The 24,624-nt window shown below is 42.7% G+C and overlaps 1 protein-coding gene across 2 annotated transcripts in view; it reads right to left on the bottom strand.

Moving 5' to 3' along the window:
* PLEKHB2 (pleckstrin homology domain containing B2) overlaps positions 1–24,624 on the bottom strand; it is a 41,866-nt gene that overhangs the window by 13,778 nt on the left and 3,464 nt on the right. For both annotated transcript variants that reach the window (XM_074363425.1, XM_074363424.1), the window contains exons 2-6: positions 15,715–15,759; positions 11,145–11,297; positions 10,054–10,156; positions 2,839–2,878; positions 1,463–1,552 (exon numbers count right to left, since the gene is read on the bottom strand). In XM_074363425.1, coding sequence (XP_074219526.1) covers positions 1,463–1,552; positions 2,839–2,878; positions 10,054–10,156; positions 11,145–11,297; positions 15,715–15,751 — 423 coding nt within the window. In that variant the 5' untranslated portion in view covers positions 15,752–15,759. The remainder of the gene's footprint in view (positions 1–1,462; positions 1,553–2,838; positions 2,879–10,053; positions 10,157–11,144; positions 11,298–15,714; positions 15,760–24,624) is intronic.

Genomic DNA, 24,624 nt, shown 5'->3' with positions numbered 1-24,624 from the left:
TCTCAAAAATTCAAGAATAAAAAATAATAAAACAATTGGAAAATGAGCAAAAGACGTGAAGAGACACTGCACTGAACAGGACACCCGGATGGCAAGTAAGCACGTGAAAGTCATCATCACGAGCTATTAGGGAACTGCAAACTGAGGTCACAGTGAAATACCACTCCACGCCTAACAGAACAGCTACAGTAAAGAAGGGTGGCAACGCCACATGCCGGCGAGGATCCAGAGAACCTGGATCACCCGTACGTTACTGGTGGGAAAGTGAAATGGTGGAGAAACTCGGGGAAATAGTTTGTCAGCTTCTTAAAAACTAACCATACACCTACCACACATTCGACTCAACAATTACATTTTTGGGCACTTCTCCCAGAGAAATAAAACTTTATGTCTGCACACCAACCTGTACATGAGTGTCCACATTAGGCTGATTGGTAACAGCCAAAATCTGGAAACAACCAGAACGTCCCCCACCAGGTACGTGTCCCTCAATACATAATGTGGTTCACCCACACCATGGACTCGGCGATAAAAGCAACAGACTAGTGACACAACAGTTCTGATGACTCTCAAGGGCACTGTGCTGAGTGAAAACATCAAACTCGAAAGATCACATGCTGTATGATTCCATTTCTGTAATACCGTGGAAATGACAAAATTATACATCTAGAACATCTAGATGGAGAACAAATCGGAGGCTAACAGGAGTTAGGGAAGGGGAAGGAGGGTGTGACATAACCGGCTGTGGCAGGAAGAAGACTCTGCCAACAGTTTTATATCCTGACTGAGGTGGTGGTTACACAAATCCACACACAGGAGAAAATGACACAGACATCGTACCAATTTCAAATTCCTGGTTTTGAATTATCTACCACGTAACAACTGGGGAACTGGATGAAGAGAACATGAGATCGCTTCTAATTATCTTTGCAACTTCTTGGGACTCTGCAATTATTTTCAAAATTAAAAGCTAAAAAGAAAGGAGTGCCTCCCACAATGGAGACTTCTGTGTGCAGCACAGGACACGTGGCACTGCTAACTAGGGTATTTGGTATGTGATTTTTTTTTAAGGTTCTGTTTTTGTTTTTTCCAAATAAAAAAAGCATTTTTTCTGATGATAAAGAGTATTCAAGTCAATCATTAAGTATTAACTTTAAATCATCAAAATTGCATTACCATGATTCATTTTTAAATCTGTCTTTAAAAAAAAGGGAAACATGAAAATTATAAAGCAGTTACTTTATGGTAATAATAACCTGTAGTAATAAGAAAATAGTAAGAAATATTAATAAGAGCAGTAACAAGAAAATATTGTAATATTATATTACAATAATATTATATTATTATGTATTAAAGTACAATTCTTCTTTCTCTGACACTGGCTGGCTCAAGGTTTGTTTTTTTAAAGGACAGCCCCAGGAAGCCCCAGGCTCCCCGATAGCGGCGCGGGCGTGCTCCCTACCTCGGGGGTTGGTGCAGCGTAGGCTGTGTAAGGAGGCGGGGAGGAAGCCACGGCCGTCTCATCATACATGACTTCTGAGCCCACGTAAGCCTGGAGAGGAGAGAAAGCATGAAAGTGAGTTGCCACAGAGCAGCGACAGGCCCTTATGATGCTACGTCCTCTTATTTAGCAAATTAAAAAAAAAAAAGCCAAAGAATTTAATCTTTGAAGAATAAATGTATCAGCTGAGAAGCAGTGACTCGCAGGATCATCTCCGCCTGCCTCCCACCCTGCACTCTGGGGTCCTCTGAATTCAGGTGGTCCTCCTCCCCCGCCAGCAGGGGGCAGAGACAGAGTTCCCACTGCCCAAGAAGGCCACAGAGCCACCACCGTCACCCAGGCCTTTCAGAAGACACTACACCACTTTCAACAACCCTTCTGTTCGCCAATAAAAATCCTACAACCTGAAATGTAGCAGTCAGGGCTATGTTCTACACTCAGAGTCTGGTTTTTGCATTAAAAAAAAAAATCTTCCATTAAATTACTTCCCCAGTGGAAAACAAAGATATATGCACTCTAAGTAACAAAAAAAATCCACGTCTTCACATGGCCTTGGATCCTGCCCCTAAAACTGTATGCAACATCAATACTAATTTCATTCACGAAGAGGATTTTCATGAAAGACAAGGTAACTGGAGCCATAGAGGAAGCTAAGGGGGCAGAACAGCATTGAGCTAACAAAAGTAGGAAGAAATGGCACATGGATATTATTAAGTCTTTTTACTTCCTTTTCCCACTTGCATAAATTCTTTTACAAGCTCCATCTACCTTTTTCTTTTCTTCCTGGAGAGATAAAGGAAAAAACAAAATCCTATCTGAAGAATGAAAACGCTGAGCACAGAGGCAGCTGCCTTTGATTCCCCGCCAGACACAAAGATGGCCCCACTAGCCTCTACAAAACAGGGTTCGTTGCTCACTGTCTCAGTCCCCTCCTAAGGTCCAAAGAACGACCAGAGACAAGTACAAATCCCAAAAATGTCTGTTTCACAAGGCTGCGATGCTGCACTTGAAAGGCACCCTGTGGTTCTTTTTGAGCCCTCTCTCTAAACCACAGCAGAATTCCAAGTGTTGCAAACCTTTGTGACATACAAATGTCTCTAGGAAACAACACTGGAACCAGTGTGCCTTTGTTAGGAGGGCTCCTCCTGCTAAAATGTTTGGCAAAATCCAGCTTGCTCACTGTCAGCGAGAGGCAGCCTGTCTGTCTCCACTTGCTCATCCAGGGCCAGACAGCCAAAAAACCCCTCTTCCCCATTTCCCATCTTAACCTCCTATTCTCCTGTTTGTTACAGCAAGGCTGGTGAGAACACTGCTGGCGACTGCCATCAGCAACTTACCGTGTTTGTCCTGGAATCCTGGAGTGTAAATTTCCAGGCCCTGGAGAAAAGAAAAAGGAAGAGGTACTTTATTAGAGGCAATCCAACATCTCTCTCAATGGTTCTCAAACCTGCATTGGCATCACAATTTCTGAAAAGGCTTGTTTTAACAGATTTTTAGCCCTTGCCTTTAGGCCCACTCAATCAACTCATTTGAAACACACACTAGGAATATACAATATGCAAGGAAATAAATCTATAATACATACATAATATTTAAAGCATAATCTGTACCAGTTTTTGCTTTACTTTTTAATAAATGTAAAACGTACCATGCTTAACTACACTGAAACTTGCTTTAATCAGTTCATGTTATACACACAGATCTACTTGATTTTTAATGGCTACATAATGTTCCATGATGTAAGTCTTAGATGATCAGCATTTTTTTGCAATTAAAAATAATGCTAACTTCTTTGAGAAACTGACATATAAAGTACAGAAGTTTAAGGTGTACAACGTGATGACCTGATACACATACACAGTGAAATGATCACTACAATAAGGCTAACACCTCCAACCCTGCACACGACTACCTTTCTGTTTTTTCCGGTAATATTTAAGATCTACTCTCTTAACTTTCAAGTACAGGATACAGTATTACCAATTAGTCACTATGCTGTACAAGAGATGCCCAGAGAGTAGAGTGGGGTTTGCCGGGACTGGGAGAAATGGCGAGATACTACCTACTCTCGCCTTCTGTGAGTTCACTTTTTTAGAGTCTACATATAAGTGACAACACAGTGTTTTCCTTTTGGTCTGACTTCACTTAGCATAATGCCCTCAAGGTCCACTCGTGTAGCTGTAAAGGCAGGGTTTCCTTTCTTATGGGTGATTAATATACCACTGCCCATGATGCGTAAGTCTTGTGTCCCAGCACCAATTCACCCATCATCAGACACGAGCTGTTTCCACGTCTTGGCTACCATGACTAATGCAAGCAGCATGGGGGTGCAGCTGTCTCTTCAAGACAATGATTTAATTTCTTTCATATACCCAGATAAACACCCAGAAGTGGCATTTGTGAATCATACTGTACTTCTACTTTAAGTTTTTGAGGAACCTCCATAATGTATCCATAATGGCTGCACAAGTTAACATGCCCACCAACAGTGCACTTTTCTCCAAGTCTGCGCCCACACTTACCTTTTGTCTTTTTGATAACAGTCATTCTACGGTGTGAGGTGATTTCACTGTGGTTTGGGTTTGCACTTCCCTGATTATTAGCGATGTTGAGCATCTTTGGGAAAATGTCTATGCAAGTCCTTTCCCTATCTTTTAATTGGTCTGTTTTTATGCTATGGAGTTGTACAAGTTTCTTATATATTTTAGGAATTAACCCCTTATCACATAAATGGTTTGCAAATATTTCCTACTTTTATAAAAATCCTATGGTAAAAAATGCTATTTATAAAAAGCCTGTGGTATTTTCCTATTCCATAGGATGCCTTTCATTTTTCTGTTTGTTTTGCTGCACAGAAGCTTTTTAGCTTAACGTGGTCCCAATTTGTTTACTTTGGTTTTTGTTGATTGCACCTCTGGTGTCATATTCAAAAATCAATTCCAGGACCAACATCCAAGCCCTTCTCCCCCACATTTCCTTCTAGTTAATTTTAAAGTTTAGGGCCTTTCATTTACGTCTTTAACTCATTTCAAGTTAATTTTTGTGAGTGGTCAAGATAGGGTCCAAGTTCATTCTTTTGCGTGTGAATGTACGGCTTTCCCAACATCATTTATTGAGGAGACCATCCTTTCCCCAGTGAGTATCCTCGGCTCCCCTGGCAGGTATTAGTTGGCCATATACGCATGGGTGTATTTCTGGGCTGTTGATTCTGTTCCATTGTTCCCCATGTCTGTTTTTATGCCAATAACATACTGATTTGACTTAGCTTTGTAATAGAAACTGAAATTGGAAATTGTGATGCCTTCAGATTTGTTGGTCTATCTCAGGATTGCTTTGGCTATTCAGGGTAATTTGTGGTTCCACATGAATTTTAGGATTGTTTTTTCTGTTTCTGTAAAAACTGCCATTGAAAGTTTGATAGGAATTGCACTGCATCCACAGATGGCACTGGATAGTACGGAAATTCTAGTATTAGTTTTTCCAATCCATGAATGTGTAGTATCTTTGCATTTATTTGTATCTTCTTCACTTTCATCAATGACTTAAGAGCTTTCAGTATACAGGCCTTTCATCTCCTTGGTTAAACTGAAGTATTTTATCATTATTGGTGCTACTGTAACAGTTTATTGTTAGTGTACAGAAATGAAACTTTTTTTGTTGATTTTATATCCCACAACTTTATTGAACTAGTTTATTAGGTAGAACAGTTTTTTGGGAGTCTTTAGTGTTTCCTATGTATAAGATCAGGTCATCTATAAACAGTAATTTTATTTCTTCCTTTCTGATTTGAATACCTTTTCTTTTTCTTGCCTAACTGCTTTGGCTAAGACTTCCAGTACTATGTTAAATAAAAGTGAGAGAGTGGACATTCTTGTTTTGTTCCAGATGTTAGCGGGAAAGCGCTCAACCTTTCATTATTGAATATGGCGTTAGCTGTGAATCCATCATATATGAAAACAATGCTATTAACATCCTTATTACCTTTGCACCCTCATGTAATCATTTCATGGGGAAAATTCCAAAGAGTGAAAACTGCTAGATGAAAAGATATAAATGTAACTGATTTCAGTGCCAAATGGCCCCGGAGAAAGGTGTAACAAATTCTACTACCAGCTTTCCCCTGCATGGTCACAAACACTAGACGCCTAAATCTTTAATCTCTCCAGTTTTCTGCTCTCCTTCCTCCTCTTCTCCTTCTTACTTACTCCCCACCCTTCTTATCTTTATCCATTTCTTTTCTGTTGTATTATCCTCTTATTGTCTTCTGAGTTGAAAGCTTTGCTAAGTTATTTGAAATGTTCTGGTTTTCTAATGAATGCAGTGAAGCTGCAAGCTTCCCCAACAGATTCACAAGCAGTACACTGCTGCCGTTCATTCTGCTAAAGGGCATCATACTGGATTGTTCATATCCCGTATCTGGATCTTTTTTGGTACTGTATCACATGGGCGAGTCCAGTATGGTCTTTGGTCCACAAATTCAGTTCTATTATTTCAGAATATTTTTCATGCACTGAATTTCTAACTACTGTTTTGGGTTCTAAACTTCTTAGGTATCAATAATCTTTCTGATAAATTCTCTTAATCTTTGTAACATAGCTCTGATCTTTTCTAACTCTTTAATATTGTTCTCCTACTTTCACTGAGTACCTCACGTCTTTCCTCCACACCAGTGATATATTTTTTAGTTGGGCTTGTACCCCCATCAATGCAGGTACACCTCATGACAGGCCTTCTAGGCTAAAGAGATGCAAAAGGGCACAGAAGAAACAAATCCCTGCTCTCATGCAGACTATATTCTAATGAAAGGAGATAAAGAACAAGGCAGATAAACAGCTGGACGGCCGGTGAGTATGTATGTATGTGTATGGTGTGAAAGGGGTGATACTTTTTTAAAAAAGGCAGAAGGGGGGAGGGTGTAGCTCAGTGGTGGAGTGTGTGCCTAGCATGCACAGGGTTCTGGGTTCAATCCTCAGTGCCTCCATTAAATAAACAAACAAACAAGAAACCTTAAAAAAAATAAAAAGTTGTCAGGAAAGCACGCTTGAAAAAGCCACCTATGTTTCCTGGATTTTACTTTCCCAGACTAGGAGCTTTTTCTGAGGCTTGCACTTTCTTTCTCTTATTTTTCCTTTATAGTATATATATATATACATGTGCAAAGCTGCCAAGCCGTTTCTTTATATCCTGCTCATGTTTAACATGGGAAGTGTTACTAAAACTCCCATTTGCTCAGATAGGTGTTGTTTCTTCTGCACACCCTTCCAAACCTAATCTGGCGTCAACTGGCTGCCCGGCCCTCCTCCACCCCAGCAAGTTTGATGACTAAGTGTTACCTGCCATCACACTTCTGTAATCTGCAGGCATACGGGTAGGAAAGAAGGACACTGGCTGGTGGGGCTGAGCAAGCGCTTTCTGAAACATCCGGGTTCTCCACTCTCCTAAGCACAACCCCTCTGAGCGTCTTGTGCTAGGGCTCCCTTCACCAGCTAGACAATGATCCTTCTCTGCCTTCCAGTGCTCTGGAACGACAAGCCCTGGGGGAACCTTCCACTCTACGCTGAGGTCCCAAGAGTATCATATTCTCAAGGGTTTTTCCTTAGCTTTTCCGAAAGTGTCTCTTACTCCCTTAATCAGCATCTCTACAGGTTGCAGGGTACTACCAAAAATTTGCAAGATTTCATTAACTCATCTTCTTACTGCTTCTGGGAGCTGGGGTAGGGTTAAAAACAGTGATACTCCTCGAAAGAATCGTCTGTGTCTTTCCCTGGCTGTCACTTTCAGTGCTCTGTGCTTGGACTTAAACTGCTTTATTTGGCTCTTGCTGCTGAGATGTTCCCCCCTTCATTTCACTAGATAGCTGAGAAAGATGTTACAGATTCATTTCACCATTTCTACTCAGAGGTCTCTGTGATGGGTTAAATTGTATTCCCTGCAAAAGGATAAGCTAAGTTCATAATCCCCAGTACCCGTGAACGATTTAGAGACAGGGTCTTTGCAGATGGAATCAACTTAATGTAAGGTTACGCTGAATGAAGGTGTCCTTATATGAAGAAAAAACTTGGACACGGACACGAAGGAGAGTATCACGCTACCACAGAGGCAGCGATTGGAGTGACGCAGACACAAGTCAAAGAAACCCAGCGACAACCGGCCACAGCCAAAACTGGGAAGAGAGGGGTGGGTGCAGCTCAGTGATCAGAGTGTGTGCCTGGCATGCACGAGGTCCTGGGTTCAATCCAAAGTACCTCCACTAACACAAAAACAACAGCTAGGAAGAGGCCAGGAAAGATCCCACCCAGAGCCTCGGAGGAAATATGGCTCTGCTGACACCTGATTTCAGACGTCCAGCTTCCAAAGCCGAAAGGATAAACGTGCTGTTTGAAGCCACCCAGTTCGTGCTACTGTCACAGCAGCCACAGGAAACGCACAGCCTCCTGTGCTTTACTCTTCCATTTTTCTGTGTCATTTTATTTCAAGTGTGTTCTTGTTAACAGAATAAATAGCTGATCTTTGTATTTTCTGCCCAGTCTCAGCTCTTATTCTTTTTAAGGGGAATTTAACCAACTCACATTTATTGAGATCACAGATATCATTGGTCTAATTACTGCCTCTTCACTTCCTGTCATGTTTTAAGTTTTCCTTTTTCCTTTAATGAGGAACGCTTTCCTTTTTACTCTTCTAGTATTATCCTCCACTGCTCTCCTCCCTAACTGTACCCTTGAACTTAGACCCTTACATAAACCACTGTTTTCCCATCAGATTAAGAAAACATCAGCTCCTGTGACCCACATACTCTTCCAGCCCAAGTAAGGCAAGTCCTTCAGCACACATTCACCCCTTCTCCCGCCTCTATGACAAAACATGCCACGTTTTGTCAAAATACTCTAAAATTTCAGCTCTAGACATGCTTTCCACTGCTACTTAAAGGAACAGTCCATACATGTGACATCTCAGCAAACAGTAAGCAGAGCCGTTAAGAACAGAGGGCTGTGCAGACAGAAGGTTCAAATCCTGAGTCTAGTTTACTTGCTCTAAATCCGTGGGAAGTACAGCAGGCAGAACGATGCCTCCTCCCCACAAAGGTCCACATTCTAAACCCCAGAAGCCGTGAAAATGTTACCTCACAGGACAGAGGGACTCGGAGCTCCACGTAATTCAGGACCTCGAAATGGGGAGATTATCCTGGATTATCGCAGGAAAGATTATTAACTCTTTCTAAATCCTTAGAAGCAGATGACCTTCCCTGGCTGCAGAGAACCAGGCAGATGACAGTGAGAAGGGCTCAGCCCAGAGGCCAAGGAATACAGGAGGCCTCTAGAAGCCAGGAAAGCCCAGGAAACAGATTCTGCCCGCAGGCCTCCCGGAGGGATCGCGGCCCTGCCAACACTCTGAGACCTAATGTTGAACTCTGACCTCCAGAGATGTGACGACAGATCTGTACTGTTTGAAGCCACTAAGCCTGTGGTGTATTACAAGAGCATTAAAAAACTGCTAACAGGAAGTTACTTAACTTCACTATGCCTGTAGATATGGTGAGGATTAAACAACATATATAAAGCAGTTGGCATAGTGCCCAGTGAGAAGTATGTGTTCGACGTACACAAGCTTGAATTATTAAACAGCAATAGTGAAGCTCCAGTTTATAAAGAGCAGCAAACTGGCTTGACAGGTGCTCATTTCTCCATCATTCTTTAGGAAAGCTACATCTTTTCCAGAAAGTGCCATTTAAGATTCACTAATGTAAGTGAGAAGAGTGTAAAAAAGAAACCACACGTGGGATTTGAAATAAGCCCTGGAGTCTAGCACAGAATAAATGCCTACACTGAGGGTGAACATACATTGTAAACGCAGGGGCAGGCACTCTCACAAACTGCTCAGCTGGATTTTATAAAAATGTCACATATATATGGACATTTTTAATATATGGGAATATTACAATAATCCCTGCTAGTGATTCTGACAATGTCCAGAGTTAACCCATCGCAGTGGGACAATGTGGACAGAAAACAACTTCTTCTCCCAGATTTCCTTTGGTCAGTGTTTTCAAGATTCTGATGCGACATCAGTGCTAATGTTCTTAGGCGGAGAATAAATCAAGTGAGGTTTTCCTTCCTGTGCCTCCAAACCCCTTCTTCAGAGATGGCAGACGGGAGCAAGAACCATCACAAGAAGGGAAAGGCTGCCTAATACAGACACCAGTACTTTTAAAAGACATTTACATAAAAAGAACAAGCTTTCAGAGCCTATTCAACTATGCCCGTTACCCACTGGGCATCTAGCAATGAAAAAAGAAGAGTGCAAAGTGCCTGTGTGCCACTCCTCTCCGCCAGGCTCACTGCAGCGGAACCCCGCCTGGGCAGCCCTGCAGAGGCAGACACTAGGATCCAGGTTACCACATGAAACAAGACTCTGTTCCATCTCCCTCACACATCTTCTGAGTCACTTATTTTGCTGCCTCTAGGGAAACTCCACTCCCATTACTTTGCCTTCCTGATAAATGGAAATCAAAACAAAATACTTTTATAATTAAGCACATTGAAAAAAGAACTTACAAACAATCATCTGTGCTTTCTGCACAAAGACTGATGGTCTTCCCATCTCGGCAAACAATCTGCAGCATACAGTCCTTCGTCTTCCCATCTGGAGGCTGAATATCTATGAGAAACATAGAATAAAGAAATATTTATACAGCTTTTTTTGTGTGTAAGGATTTCTTCTTAACAGATCAGATAAGCAAAGGACCAGTACTTCAGAACGCTACAATTATAAAACATCTTTGTTCTGCTCTACAGAACCAAACATGTGAATCATGACTCCATTCCAATTAAACTTCCTGCAGGAAAAACACGTGGGCCTCTCTAGAGGGCAATCCACACATGGTGGTGTGCAAACAGCCCAGACGCGAGAGGAGGAAGCACGACGAAGACGGTCACAGAGCGTCAGCTAACAGACCACTTACTCACAGGGAGCGTCAGGCCAGATCGGGGCTTTAAAAGTGAAAATCAGATGTTCCAAGTCTCTCTGTGTGCCAAGACGTAACGCCTATGATATTTTAGCCCAGTTTAGGTAAGGATTTCAATAGCTGGCCACAGGGAGTTGGGTTTCAAGAACCAATATATAGGGGCAGGATGTTGTATCACCAGTGGTTACCACAGCTAACTCTATTCCAAATAGCAACAGAGCTAGTAAAACAAACAGGGAAATCTAAATATGCCATTAATTAGAAACAAAGAAGCCTGTGCTTGTTGAAAAACTATTCCTCTAAAATTAATATAAGGGACAACTCCAAGACATCACGGCTTGTCATCAGTAAGAAGCCAGTTTCTCAGTCACAGAACTCATACCGCCTAGAGAAGCCCCATCCTTCCTGGGGTTCCCAGCACTTTGGGTCCTGAGCTCCCCACCACCTTCTTCTGCGTGAGAGGGAAAGAAGTGTGGACTGGTGGGTCTAATTCAGATAAGAAAATTAACTTGCCCCACCCGTATGGGTCATAATCTAAGTGTCTGGTTTCCTCTGGTCACCTCTTCCCAGGTGAACCCCTTCTTTGGTCTGTAAATGAAAGCAGAATGGGAGAGAGAAAGCAGCGCCCACGGACGCTGGGGAGGGGCAGGCGACCGGCGCTGGCCGAGAAGACCCACTCACCCCGGCACTCATGCCCCGTGCGGATGTTGATGCAGTCCACCGGCATGTGGACCTTGTCCTCCACGCTCTGCCGGCTCTGGTCATCGTAATAGATCAGGTGACCATCTGACCACAGGTCAAACCAATTCTTCTTCCAGCGCTTCAAAATAGTACCTGGGAAAAAAAGGAGCAAATGTCGGCTTTGAGCAGAAAAGAGACTTTGTCCTCTAATTCACAGGTAACAGAAACAAAGGAAACTTTCCTCCCACCCCAAGAGTGCATAGAAGCGAGCAAAGCAGCCCACCGGAATGAGGTGAAGGCAGACCCCACCCAGCTGCACGAACACCACGCTAGACCAGGGCTGCTGGACACTGCGAACACTGCCAATGTGAAAGGCCCAAAACATTACTCAAAAAATTCAATAAACCCTTGATTTTGAGCTAAGGAAATATGTCTAATATTAACTCTCCATGTGGTACATCTAAACTTTCCCAGCAGTACCTAAGTTTGCCAGAGTGTAAGTTTCCGATCAGAAAACATCGGAGTGTAACGTCTCTACATACAAATAACAATACCTTCCTCTTCTGGAAAAATGTCTTTCTCTTTTTCTTGAAGAGCATTCACATATACTCTTCTCCAACCCGCACCTTCCCTTGAAGCCTGCAGTGCAGGAGGGTCTCCCTGCCAAAGGCTGATGCAGCGGCAGCCTCAGACACTGGACACATCCACACCAGGACACTGACCCTGGCCCAGGCTGACTCCCACTCTGCATGCCTCCATCCTATTACCCCACTGTCTCTACCAGCTGGAGAGAACTCACCCTTTCACTGTATGTATGTATGTATGTATGTGTGTGCGTGTGTGTGTGTTTACATATGTATCTATTTCTACTGAAGTGCAGTCGGTTTACAATGTTGTGTCAATTTCTGGCATACAGCACAATGCTTCAGTCATATAGGAACATACATATATTCGTTTTCATATTTTTTCACCGTAAGTTACTGTAAGATATTGAATATAGTTCCCTGTGCTATACAGTAGAAACTTGTTGTTTATCTATTTTATATATAGCAGTTAGTATCTGTAAACATCAAACCCCCAATTTATCCCTTCCCACTCCTGTCCCTGCTTGATAACCATAAGTTTATTTTCTACATCTGTGAGTCTGTTTCTGTTTTGTAAATAAGTTTGTTTGTCTTTTTTTTTGGATTCCACATATAACTGATATCATATGGCATTTTTCTTTCTCTTTCTGGCTTACTTCACTTAGAATGACAATCTCCAGGTCCATCCCTGTTGCTCCAAACGGCATTTTATTCTTTTTTATGGCTGAATAGTATTCCACTGTAGAAATATACCACAACTTCTTTATCCAGTCATGTCAATGGACATTTAAGTTGTTTCCATGTCTTGGCTATTGTAAATAGTGCTGCTATGAACACTGGGGTGCATGTATCTTTTTGAATTAAGGTTCCCTCTGGATATATACCCAGAAGTGGGATTGCTGGATCACAGGGTAAGTCTATTTTCAATCTTTTTAGGAATCTCCATACTGTTTTCCATAATGACTGCACCAGACTACATTCTCACCAGCAGTGTAGGAGGGTTCCCTTTTCTCCACACCCTCTCCAGCACTTATTGCTCATGGACTTTTGAATGATGGCCATTCTGACTGGTGTGAGGTGATACCTCATTGTAGTTTTGATTTGCATTTCTTTTGATAATTAGTGTTATTGAGCATATTTTTATGTGCTTATTGGTCACTTGTATGTCTTCACTGGAGAATTGCTTATTTAGGTCTTCTGCACATTTTTGGATCAGGTCTTTTTATTATTATTAAGTTGTATGAACTGTTTATATATTCTGGAAATTAAGCCCTTGTCAGTTACATCTTTTGCAAATATCTTCTCCCATTCCATAGGTTGTCTTTTTGTTTTTGTTATGGTTTCCTTTGCTGTGCAAAAGCCTGTAATTAGGTCCCATTTGTTTATTTTTGCTTTTATTTCCATTGCTTGGATAGACTGCCCTAGGAGAACGTTGCTGAGGTGTATGTCAGATAATGTTTTGCTTATATTTTCTTCTAAGAGATTTATAGTGTCTTGTCCTATGTTTAAGTCTTTAAGCCATTTTGAGTTTATTTCTGTGTACAGTGTGAGGGAGTATTCTAACTTCATTTATTTACATGCAGCTGTCCAGTTATCCCTACACCATTTGCTGAAGAGACTGCCTTTACTCCATTGTATGTTCTTGCCTCCTTTGTCAAAGATTAATTGACCAAAAGTCTGTGGGTTTATTTCTGGGTTCTCTATCCTCCACTGAGCCATATGTCTGTTTCTGTACCAACACCACTCTGTTTCGATGACTGTAGCTCTGTAGTATTGTCTCAAGTCTGGGAGGGTTATTCCTCCAGCTTCATTCTTTTTATTTAGTACACTACTTTGGCAATTCTGGGTCTTTTGTGAGTCCATATAAATTTTAGTATTCTGTTCAAGTTCTGTGAAAAATCTTTCATTTATAATCTTGGACTAGCCATTTAACTTTACAATTTCCTCGTAGCCAAAACGGAAAACTAAAAGGCTTGTTTCAGCTCCAAGTCATCCCTGCACCCTTGTCACCTCCACTTACTACCTACTGCACCTTTTGTTCCTGCAGATCCCACCCTTTTCCTGACCAATGGGCACAAGTTCCATTGCATGTGCCCCTCTTAATGCTCCCATGTCCGCCACAGGTTATCAACCAAATACGTGACACAGCCTCCGAATCTCTTTTACCACTATCAACTACCTTCTCCTTGCTGAGAGCAGCAACCACAGCACTTGCCCAAACGCATGAACGCACTCATAAACGGACTCAAAGCCATGACTGCAGAATCGTAAATGAGGCTGTCCTCCAGAGCCCAGATACTGGGTCCTAAGGGTCTACATGCCGACGGCAGGAAAAGGGATCTAGTAGACAGCGGTGCATACATGTAACCACCTGTGTATCTCTGCTGCTCTGTAACTCAGCGAATATAATACATCTCACCTCATTTTATTTTCTTATGAGTGATACTTCTGCTTTAACAGAGAAGGAAAAATGACCCACACATCAGGAGATAGAGAAATGGAGTAAGTCTTCTGAAAACACACTTTCGAGATAGCCATGACTAAGACATCCGAAAAGTCTGTACAAGTTATTTACAGAATATCTACTTTGTATACACCATCATGCTATGCACTGATGGGAAACAAAAAATTGTCAAAAGCGTCACTTACTTATGCTGACAGAGCACTTACCCTGAGCTATGATGGAGGAAGGAAAGCCTGCCTTCAAACAGGGTGCAGGAAAGGAAGGCACAGCCTCCAGGTCTGAGCCGGTCTCTCCATGTTTCCCGACCACTTTAGGATCACAAACACCTAGGCTAGATTCCAGTATGTTCCAACATGCCAGGATTTTCTTTTTAAAGCCAACAATGCAATAGTTCTATCTAGTCTTAGAAAACAGAACTGTCACGGACCTTGAATGGACACCTGTTCAGCTCCAGTAGAACCAATAACAGGACAGACAGGCTGAAAGCTTGTCTCTTGGTAGAAAGGGTGTTAATGTTGAAACGAGACAGTCTCGAGTCTGAATGCAGGTCTGCCACCCGTAGTTAGCACTTGAACAAGTGACCTAATGTCAGTGAACCTCAATTTCTTCAACTGGAAACTGGGGTAATGCCACCTACCTCACAGAGCTGTTGTGATAATTACATAGCGTATGTAAAATCTGTATAACAAGCAATACAGACAAGTTTCATAAATAGTTTTTACAAATCATCTAAGGTATTCACTGCTAGCCTCAATTTTAGCTACATACTAAAGATTATCTCTTAAATACAAATTCTTATTTGAACAATAAACAGTATATACTATTACACAAGTTTTTGCTGGAGTCATAGATGACATACTGGTCAATTTTCCCTTAACTCTGCTCTTTCTAGAAAGACAGTAGAATAATTAGCTCACCCTTTCTTCAATAAACAGAGCTGCCTCTCCCTGCTCTAAACGACACTCTGCCTTCTACCTTGGGTGGCAGCCTCAGATAAGCAGGGGGATGAGTACAGGAAGGCCCACAGAGATGAGTCTAAGAAAACGACCTCAATCCCATAAATGAAGAACTGAGCCTCTTCTCCAGAGTCCTTTTGGAGATACAAAAGGTTTGGTTTTAGGCAAATGCGTTCCCTCAGGTCAAAGGGATTTCAGAGTCTCTGTCACGGTTCAATCCCCGGATGAGACAGGGATTTCCCACGCGGCGAGCAGCACCGCCACACTAATGCAACAGCTCAGCGTGGCCGGATTCAAGAGCCTCAGGTCAGCCGCTGACAAGGAAAGGGGAACCAGCAGGGCCCAGCACTGTCCCCAGATCCTGTCACGGCAGCAAACAAGAAGGAGCTCCGTGTGTGCAGAAAAAAGTTAAACAGAGCCCTACAAATCTGCAAGAGGAAACCCAGGGCAACAACATTCATAAGACTTTGTTACTTGTGTTAAAAATCACCTGTTTTGGCAACAGAAATAAAGATGTGCCCTAAGGCAACACTAAACCCAGACCAAGGCTCCAGCCCTGTACTTACTCTGTCGCAGCAACCATCCGCTCTTCACAAACGCCATCTTCCCACCTACAGAAGAAGACACAGGCAGGGTCAAAATCATACCCAGAAAAGAGAATGGCTCGTTTGAGCTATAACACAACCCCTCCGACACCAAATGTTTGGGGTTTTCCACACCAACAACCAATTTTCCAACCCTCAAAACACCAACTGGGTGTCTGCTGATTCAATGAGATTCGGACACTTACTACCTGGGGTTAGTTAGCATCAGACCCCACAGGGGAAGGGCTCAGTTCCACAGGAGGGCTCCCAGCTTAGACACAGGCCCGGGGCCACCTGTACTTCTGACCTATAAACCAGGAATTCCCACAATCCCCTCCTGAGATTCAATAATTTGCTAGAATGGTTCACAGTCTCAGGAAAGCACTTCACTATTATCTGTTTATTGTGAAGGATACAATTCAGGACCAGTCATGTGGGAGAGGCAGAGGGCAAGGTGAGGGGAAGAGCACAGGGCTTCCATGCCCCCTCCAGGGGAGCCACTCTCCCAGCATCTCCATGTGATCATTAACCCATAAGCTCCTGGACCCGTCACCAAGGGGTTTCTAAGGAGGTTCCCTTTAAGGAGGCAGGCATGACTGCTTACATCACAGGACAATGGTGAGTAAGGGCCATCTCCAGCCTCTCTGCGGACCCTGAGGTCCAGGGATGGGGCTGAAAGTTCTAACCTTCCCATACAAGGCTGGTTCCTCTGGCCACCAGCCTCACCCTGAAGTTACTGAGGGGCCCACCAAGAGTCATCTTATTACCAGAAACTCAGGTATGGCTGAAAGGGGTTTATTATGAATAACAAGATACTCCCAGTACTTCTCTCTCTCAGGAAATTCCAAGAGTCCTAGAAGATCATACATTTTTTTTAATTGAAATATAGTCAGTTTACAATCTTGTGTCAATTTCTGGTGTACAGCCCAATGCTTCAGTCATACATGAATATACATATATTCATTTTCATGTTCTTTCACTATAAGCTACCACGAGATATCAAATATAGTTCCCTGTGCTATACAGTATAAACTTCTTTCTCTATTTTATATACAGTAGTTAGTATCTGCAAATCTCGAACCCTCAATTTATCCTTTCCCACCCCTCTCCCCTCCCCCGTAACCATAAGTTCGTTTTCTAAAAAGATCATACATTTCTAATTATATCACAAAATCACAGCTCTGCTCTCACATTCTAACCTTAACCCTTTCAGCATCAGCTGATCAAGGGACCAAAGCCGTTCCAGATCACTGGCCACCTGGGATTTACCTAGGATCTCCTCACTGCGGGCAACACAACACCCCCTCACACACATGCTCTGGGCTTTAGCCTCAGGACCCTGCCCACCTTGGAAGTCTAAGTCCACTAACTTTCGTCTGACAGACATAGAGCAGCCCCAGGAACACAAAGGCTTAGCTCTGTCAAGGACGCATGGCCTCTCCTAACGAGCCCGGTATCCTGGGGCTGGGGTCCGGCTGCCTCAGGCTCACCCCTGCTGTTCCCTTGTGACTTTACAGTCAGGGGTGCACTGGTGTCAGCAGGTGGAGTGTGGCCAGCTCACAGGAGAACGCCAGAAGTCACAGAGGAAAAGTCTGATAAATTTAACTCCATAAAAATAAAACTGAGTGACCAAAAAAAAAGTCAAAAAGACCAATAAAAGGTTAAGCAAAAAACATTTACAGCCATACGTATGGCAGCAGTGAGCTAATTCTCTTCTCTTACAAAGCTCACTTACACCAGAAACAGCAATCATTTGGCAGTTCACAGAAAAAGAAACACAAATGGGCAAAAAATGCATAAGATACTCAATTTCTCTCTCAATTCAACTAACAAAATTCAAATCACAAGTTAACAATAACACTGTTATCAGAGGGGTACAAATGAAAAACACTGTGACACCCAGAAAGGAGGAGTGGTGACCGGAAGGAAAACCTGCAGCCTTCTGGGAGGGGAACGTGCTCTGTCTGTCCACGGCTTAAACATCACGGACTCTGCTCCAGCAGCCTCGCCACTACTAGAAACATGGCTCTGGGACATCCATGCGGAGCCTCCCCAGCAGGTGCACGGTCACTGCAACACTGCTCCCTGCACAAGACTACCTGCCACCAAAGGGCCGCCCAGGAGAGGACGGCTTAACAGGCACCTCCATACCTCAGAGCTCGTGCAGATGTGGACAAGAAGGACGCAGACTGTGTGCGCGGATGAGCACAGAGGGGATACCCACACAACTGTTTTCTGGAGGGAATCTTAACACTGCTAGCAACGTGCACCTCTGGGGAGGGAAGGAGGCGATGCTGTGTACGCATCAGGCAGGAGGGTGGCCAGTCAGTTCTGTGCACCTTTCTGTGGGACTGAAGTTTTGTAAAACAACTTGTGCTTTTATTTTTCTGAAGTCAACAGATATTATTTGGAGGCTGAGATTATGGGCCGCTTCTGTTTTCTACTACAGCGTCCTCAGGTGTTCTCCTTAAGGCACAAAGGTTTGGAAAGCCGGGAAAACGGAGCCCAAGCCCCAGTGGGCACTTCAAAAGAACAAATGAGCTCCCTCTCCTTCAGTCTTCCCCACGTCGAAGCGTGGTACAAGTCTCACAAGCTTTGGTCATCCTATATTCCAGCATCTCCAAATCTTGTCATCTGAGGCTTCTTAATCTCCCTGCAGGTTTTGCCGATTCATGCTCATTGTCCCCACCAAGAAAGGACAGACCTTTCTCATCTTTCCCCGACCTTCTCCCACATATGCAGGTACTCAAACTTTCAGTCCCAGACGAATGAGAGGCAGTCTCTTCACCTTCTCCCAGCGGACGTGTGCAGCTCACCACTGCTGGGAGACACCTGCCGATGAGGGGATCACCCCGAGGGCAGCTGACTTTAGAGACAGCAGAGCTAACTGCTGAGCCAAACCCACCTACCCGGGGAAACACACCCTGATCCAAGGCTTTCTGTGAACAGAAAAACAGCGTAGTGATACGCTGCTTCATTATTTAAACTGGGTTGAACTGGTTTCCTTCAACTGGCAGCCTAAACATCCTAAAACAATCATTTGTTTCCAAAAGGATTTGAAGCAGAGAAATAATACCATCATATTTTCATTCAACGAATATGGTTTGAACATCTACTGTGGGCCGAGCAGGCAGGCGGCACTAAGGACACAGCAGTGACCAAGCCCAAATCCCTGCTGTAATGCAGCTTACGCTCTGGTGGAAGGAACAGGTTAAACTTAGAAATCAGAAAGAAGAGGGGTGGGATGCGACAGCCAGCATCACGTCCCCACAGTGATATTACTGCCCCAGAACACAAAGCTGGAAGGGTACGTAGCATATATTCCTTCACTCTCTGAATCCTGGATATTTGTATTAAAACCTCCTTACAAACTCTCACTCTGTAAAACCATCATTACAAACTCTAAGTTCGTACTTCAGGTAAAAAAGAAAGCAGTTGGCAAAGGTCAAAAATCGCTGGCGGGCGGCGGGAGCCGTGCAGTCACAAGCCGCCAGTGAGACCTGACTGAGATGTCGCCGTGCAGCTGCGCGGCTGCCTCCCGAGCCGGCGGCTGTGCAGCTGCGCCCGCCGCGTACGACTGCGGGGCGGCAGGAAGGGGTCCCCGGAACCTTGGTGGCACACGTTTTTAAATCTCTAATGATTCTTGGTGTTAATTTGGCTATATCTGCTGACATTGTTAACAATCAGAATGTCACCTCAGCATAACACCGAAACACTGAACAGCTTCATCTGTTCACGGGTCTTCTAGAACCTGACTCCAACAATTTCACCTGCCTAGGACCAACACCACTAGCACCACGAAGATAACAAGACAGTTCCTTAATGACCTAGAGATTTCCTGTCATCATCTGATCGTGTGGGTCACCAGCTGAATTACCAGACACTGTGCCCACATTTCCTTTGGTGTTTCCTTGGGGTGAGGCTGGGTTTCTTTTCTTTTTCACGTAGGTGGGGCTCAAGGGATGTCAACAAGAGAAAACAGAAAAGCTGACTTAGAAATCAATTCCAGGCCACTTAAGCCAAGATTTGAAAAGGAAAAAAAACAAACTTCTACATCGAGAGGACATTATAAACCTATCTCTGGTGTGTCTATATAAAATAGTTCAAAGCTATTAGAGAAAGGGAAAATTAGATTATTACAAGGCAGAAAGAAACTGAAACCGTGCAATTACACAAGAAACTCATGACTTTCTGAAAAAGCGTAACTGTTCCGAGTACTCAGGTGGCTTCTTATCTGGTGTCAATCCTGTCGACCTGTTAGTCCTTACATGGAACAATCTCTCCTGCCCAGATTTTATCTCTAATACCGGTCTCCTCTAAAAGGAGCCAGTACTCCTTGAAAATGAGCTTGTCACAACTCAGGGACATGATACCTCAAGATGCACCTAAGATGTCTTATTGTCAAAAAACAAAGAAGCTTTCAGGAATGCCTTTAGAAAGGATAAAAAAGCCAACCAGCTGAAGACAGCGCATATAATGGCCAAACTGTGACAACATGAGTGCCAAAGTGAAAATTATAGCTCGTTAGAACCTACTGCGGCTAAAAGGCATCTTAAGTATAAAATGATTAAAAACAGACACATGACTATAGACTGTGCTGGAGAAAATACATATCTTCCAATGTGACTTCAATTTCATAAAAACTGGAGGCAGGGAGATGGTTAAAAAAAGTTTAGACACTTTGATTTGTGTGATTCCTTCCCTCACTAGATAATTCAAATGGTTACTGTATTAACAGTAAGAGATGTTTGTCGTGTTTACTGTCGAAGGTGTTAGGATTTGTTTTTTAAGACAAGAAGTCTGGACTTCTCAATGTAGGATTCAACTCCACAGAAACACAGGCAGCAGGGAAGACTAGAGGAACAGGCTTCAAACCCGCGTAAAAGTTGGGCCCCTGGGGAGAAATGACTCCCGGAAGGAACCCTGGAGTCACGCGCTCAGGGATGCGCTGAGGTTGGTTACTTGCACTTGATAGGCAGGCACTTAGAGCTGGTCTTCAGAAAAGTCAGAAGAGGCCAAGAGGATGTCAGAGGAGCCTAATTCCTAAAGCACCTGTGGGACCTTCACTCCACCAGGCAGTATCATCAGCCGACAGGGCATCTCCCTGTGGGGCTGAGGCTGGGCATTTCACCATCTAGCAGAGACCACGGATGGGCAGTCATCTGAGGGCAGAAGAACTTTATCTCCATTAAAGAACTGTGTGTCCTCGTGTCTACTGGCCTCTTCTGTCAGGTACGCCGGTACCACATCACCACGTGGAGCACACGGCAAGTGCACCCTTGCCTCGGGCTCCCAACCCATAAGCAGGATATAACATGACCCAGATACCCCTACGCTGGGCTGGAAAAATAAGAAACACCAAGGACAACAAGGCCTTCAGAGGCAGCTGCCCTCATGTGCCCCTAAATGACCCACCTTACCTATGCCAGATCACAGCAAAACCTGTCTAGAGTTTGTCCCCTGCCAAGCTCCTCCAATGTATCCCGAACCCTGACCACAAAGCAGGGCAGGAGAGGACACTGCCTGCCACTCAGCCCACTTGCCTTCAGCCTTACAGGGCAGTCACGTGGCACTGCCTGAAACAGGAACCCTACTCATCAGCCTAGACCAGTTCCTGGTCCCAGAGCCTGCTGGCCTGCCCTGCCATGAGGTCACCTAGAACCAGGGCCCAGAGGGGGAAAAAAGCAGACTTTAAAGATCCATCTTCCCGTTTTTCTCTCTAGTACATAGAAACACTACATATTTGTGGAAAATCCATATTTCTTGTCACTGAAGACTACCATTCACAGGAGAGTTATTTTCAAATATACAAGACACAACAGTGACATTAAAATAAGGGCCTAAGACAAAAGATACACCAATAATGTAACGATCACCTCTGTGGGTGGCTGCTTTGCTAGTTCCAACATTAATGAGAGATTAAACACCTAACTCTGATCTCTCCTGACACACAACTAAAACTAAAGTTAACTGGGAAAACAAGGCATAAATCAATTCACAAAGACAAAGACAATGGCAGCAGAAACAAAAGCAGATGAGATGCTAAGAACATTGCGAAAGTTCTAAAGTAAATGGACAAGTAGTAACTAATATAAAATTCAGCTTTCTCTGCTTTTCATGTGCTGACAAGAAGCCAAAACACAGCAAGCAAACCCCAGCCAGAGAACACTATAAAGACTCAAAAATGGGTGGTATGAAAGAATTGTCAGGGTGGGTAAGAATATCAGAATTTACTGAGAGTCTTTGAGGAAGAGTCACTAGGCCCTGTACCCATCCAGGCAACACCCCTCCCCAATTCTGAAGACTTCTTTCAGGAACCGCTGAAACACAGAGGCTCTCGTCTTGGGGACACCAGGGACAGCTGAGAGTGGAAGTGAGACGCCACACTTAAGAGGAGTAACAGCGTAAGTCAGTCTTCAACTTCCTGCCCTCCTCCTTCACTTCCCTCCTCAAGTCCAGCTCTGGGCAAAGGGCATGGCGCAAGAGGGAAGGCCCATCAATACTGACATTTTTTTTCCAATAAAAAAGCCGGCCTCGGCTTAAAACCGTACAGGGAAGCTCACCAAGTGATAAACTTCAACAAACGGGTTGAAAGTCTATGTGTCTGTTTAATCTCTCTTAAATAGGAACAGAAAGCAGGCATCACCAGGCATCTGAGGAAAGCCTAGAGATAAAAGATAGAGACTGAAACAAATAAAACTAAAAAAACCTCACAGGAATCAGAGACAATGAAGGGAACAAAGGAAAGCTTAAAAAAAAAAAAAAAAAACCCTATCATCAGAGAAATGATACACAATATTGCATCCAAAACACAAAAATGAACTGTTCTAAAATAGGAACATTCAGAGCTATTAGTTAAAAATGATAAAGAAAATTTAAAATTCAATAGAAGAGCTGGAAAGATGATGGAGGAAATCTCTCTGAAAGGGGGAAAAAAAAGGCCAACCCAACAGATTAAAAAAAAAAAATTTACAGGATAAGCCTGGGATATAAAACATTTGCTTACTGGAGAGTTTCACACATAAACCAGAAAGAAAAAAACTAGAGAAGAAATACTATACAAACATTTCCCAGAACAGACAACACACCTCTAGACACAAAAGCTTTAATGAGTATCCAGCAAAATGGATTTTAAAAGATCCTCCGTAAGGTTTATAACTGAAATTTCAGAACTCTAGGGATAAAGAATAGAAACTAAAACTTCCCAAAGGAAAAAAGAGGTCACATATAAAGACGTCCTAATGCTTTGCTGACCCTTTATCTGGAAGCTGGAAAAGGAAATGGATCAACACCTTCAAAATGCTGAGAGCAAATTATTTTCAAGCCAGAACTCCAAACCCAGTCAAGTTACTAATCAAACAGATAAAATAAAGACACTGAGACACATGCTAAAAGACTTCAGATTTACCTTCCACGTACCCTACCGTTTCCAGAACCCAGTGAACAATGTGTCCCACCAAATGAGAGAATAAACCAGAGGAACTAGGGAGCCAGTAAGGGACCAAGAGAAAGAGGACGCCCAGGATGCAGGTGAAGGAAAGTCCCCGGAGACAGCTGTGCCACAGGCCTAGAAAAGAAACCAGTCCAGTCTAGAGAAGAACAGAGTTGTGGGGCGCAGAGGGAACAGGAACTGACACCATCTAAGAATTTCTGGTAGATTGGATTGAAGAGTGTTTACAAGGTGGCAAAAGTCTTCTACAGCAGGAAATCAAAGATTAGCAACATAAAATAAAATTTAAGGCAGCTAAAAATGGTGAAAATGGTTGTTTCTAGTTAATGAAAACAGAGTAGATTTTTGACTGAGGTTTAAAGGGTATTCAGCTTTTTAATCTATGTATATGTATGATTTTGATAAATGTAAACAAGTATAAAATAATTTGAATTATCCTCAAATACACACACACGAAAAAACCCCAAAAACCAAAACCCTAGATGAACTTCACCTACTTGAACCTTCCTTCTAAGAATTCTTTGTTTTTAAAATGGGAGGAGAAACAGCGTATTTTTACAGCAAACACCATAAAGAATGATGTGGATAATATGCTTTTAAAAATTCACATAGCTTAATGCTTCAGAGTACAGACTCTGAAGTCAAAAAAATCTATGTTTAAAACTCATGGGGAAGGGGGGGAAGCACAGACTGGGGGTTTGGGATTACTATATACACACTACTATATACTAAAACAGATAAACAAGGACTTACTATATAGCCAGGGAACTATATTCAATAGTTTATAATAACCTATAATAAAGAAGAACCTAAAATAGAATATATACATATATATATAACTGAGTCACTCTGCTGTACACCTGACACTAACACAACATTGTAAATCAATTATACTTCAATTAAAAAATTCTAAGGACAACTATAACAAGAAAAATATAAGGTCTGTATTTTCCTCAAACTTAATCAAATTTTCTGAAAAACAGTAAAATCTGAACAAATGGAGAGATGCATCATGTTTTGGGCTAGGATATCTGAATATTTAAAATATGTTTTTCCAATTTAATTGATTCCTTTGATTTATAGGAAATTCAAAATTATTTCTAAGTTTCACATATACTCAGCAAAAATCTGTTTACTTTTTGCACAGTGATTCTGAAGTTCATTTGGAAGAATAAGCAGATTTTAATAGTTAACATATGTTTTAAAATTAGTTTTAAAACCATTAATAAGAAAATATTAAAATGAGGGAAAAAATCTACACTTAAATACTGGCTCAATCACTTATAAATTACCCTGGGAAAGTTACTTAACCTTTACAAGCCTTAGTTTCTTCATCTATAAAATAAGAATGCCAACACCCACCTGATAGGATGTTTAGAAAATCAAGTAAAATAACTTGTGCTTGCAGAGTGCCTGATAGTTGCTAAAACTCAACAAATGGT

This window comes from Camelus bactrianus, chromosome 5, assembly GCF_048773025.1.
Source record: "Camelus bactrianus isolate YW-2024 breed Bactrian camel chromosome 5, ASM4877302v1, whole genome shotgun sequence".
Classification (NCBI taxonomy): Eukaryota; Metazoa; Chordata; class Mammalia; order Artiodactyla; family Camelidae; genus Camelus; species Camelus bactrianus.
The sequence above is the reverse complement of the archived record's forward strand: the minus strand, read 5'-3'. Positions and strand labels throughout refer to the sequence as shown.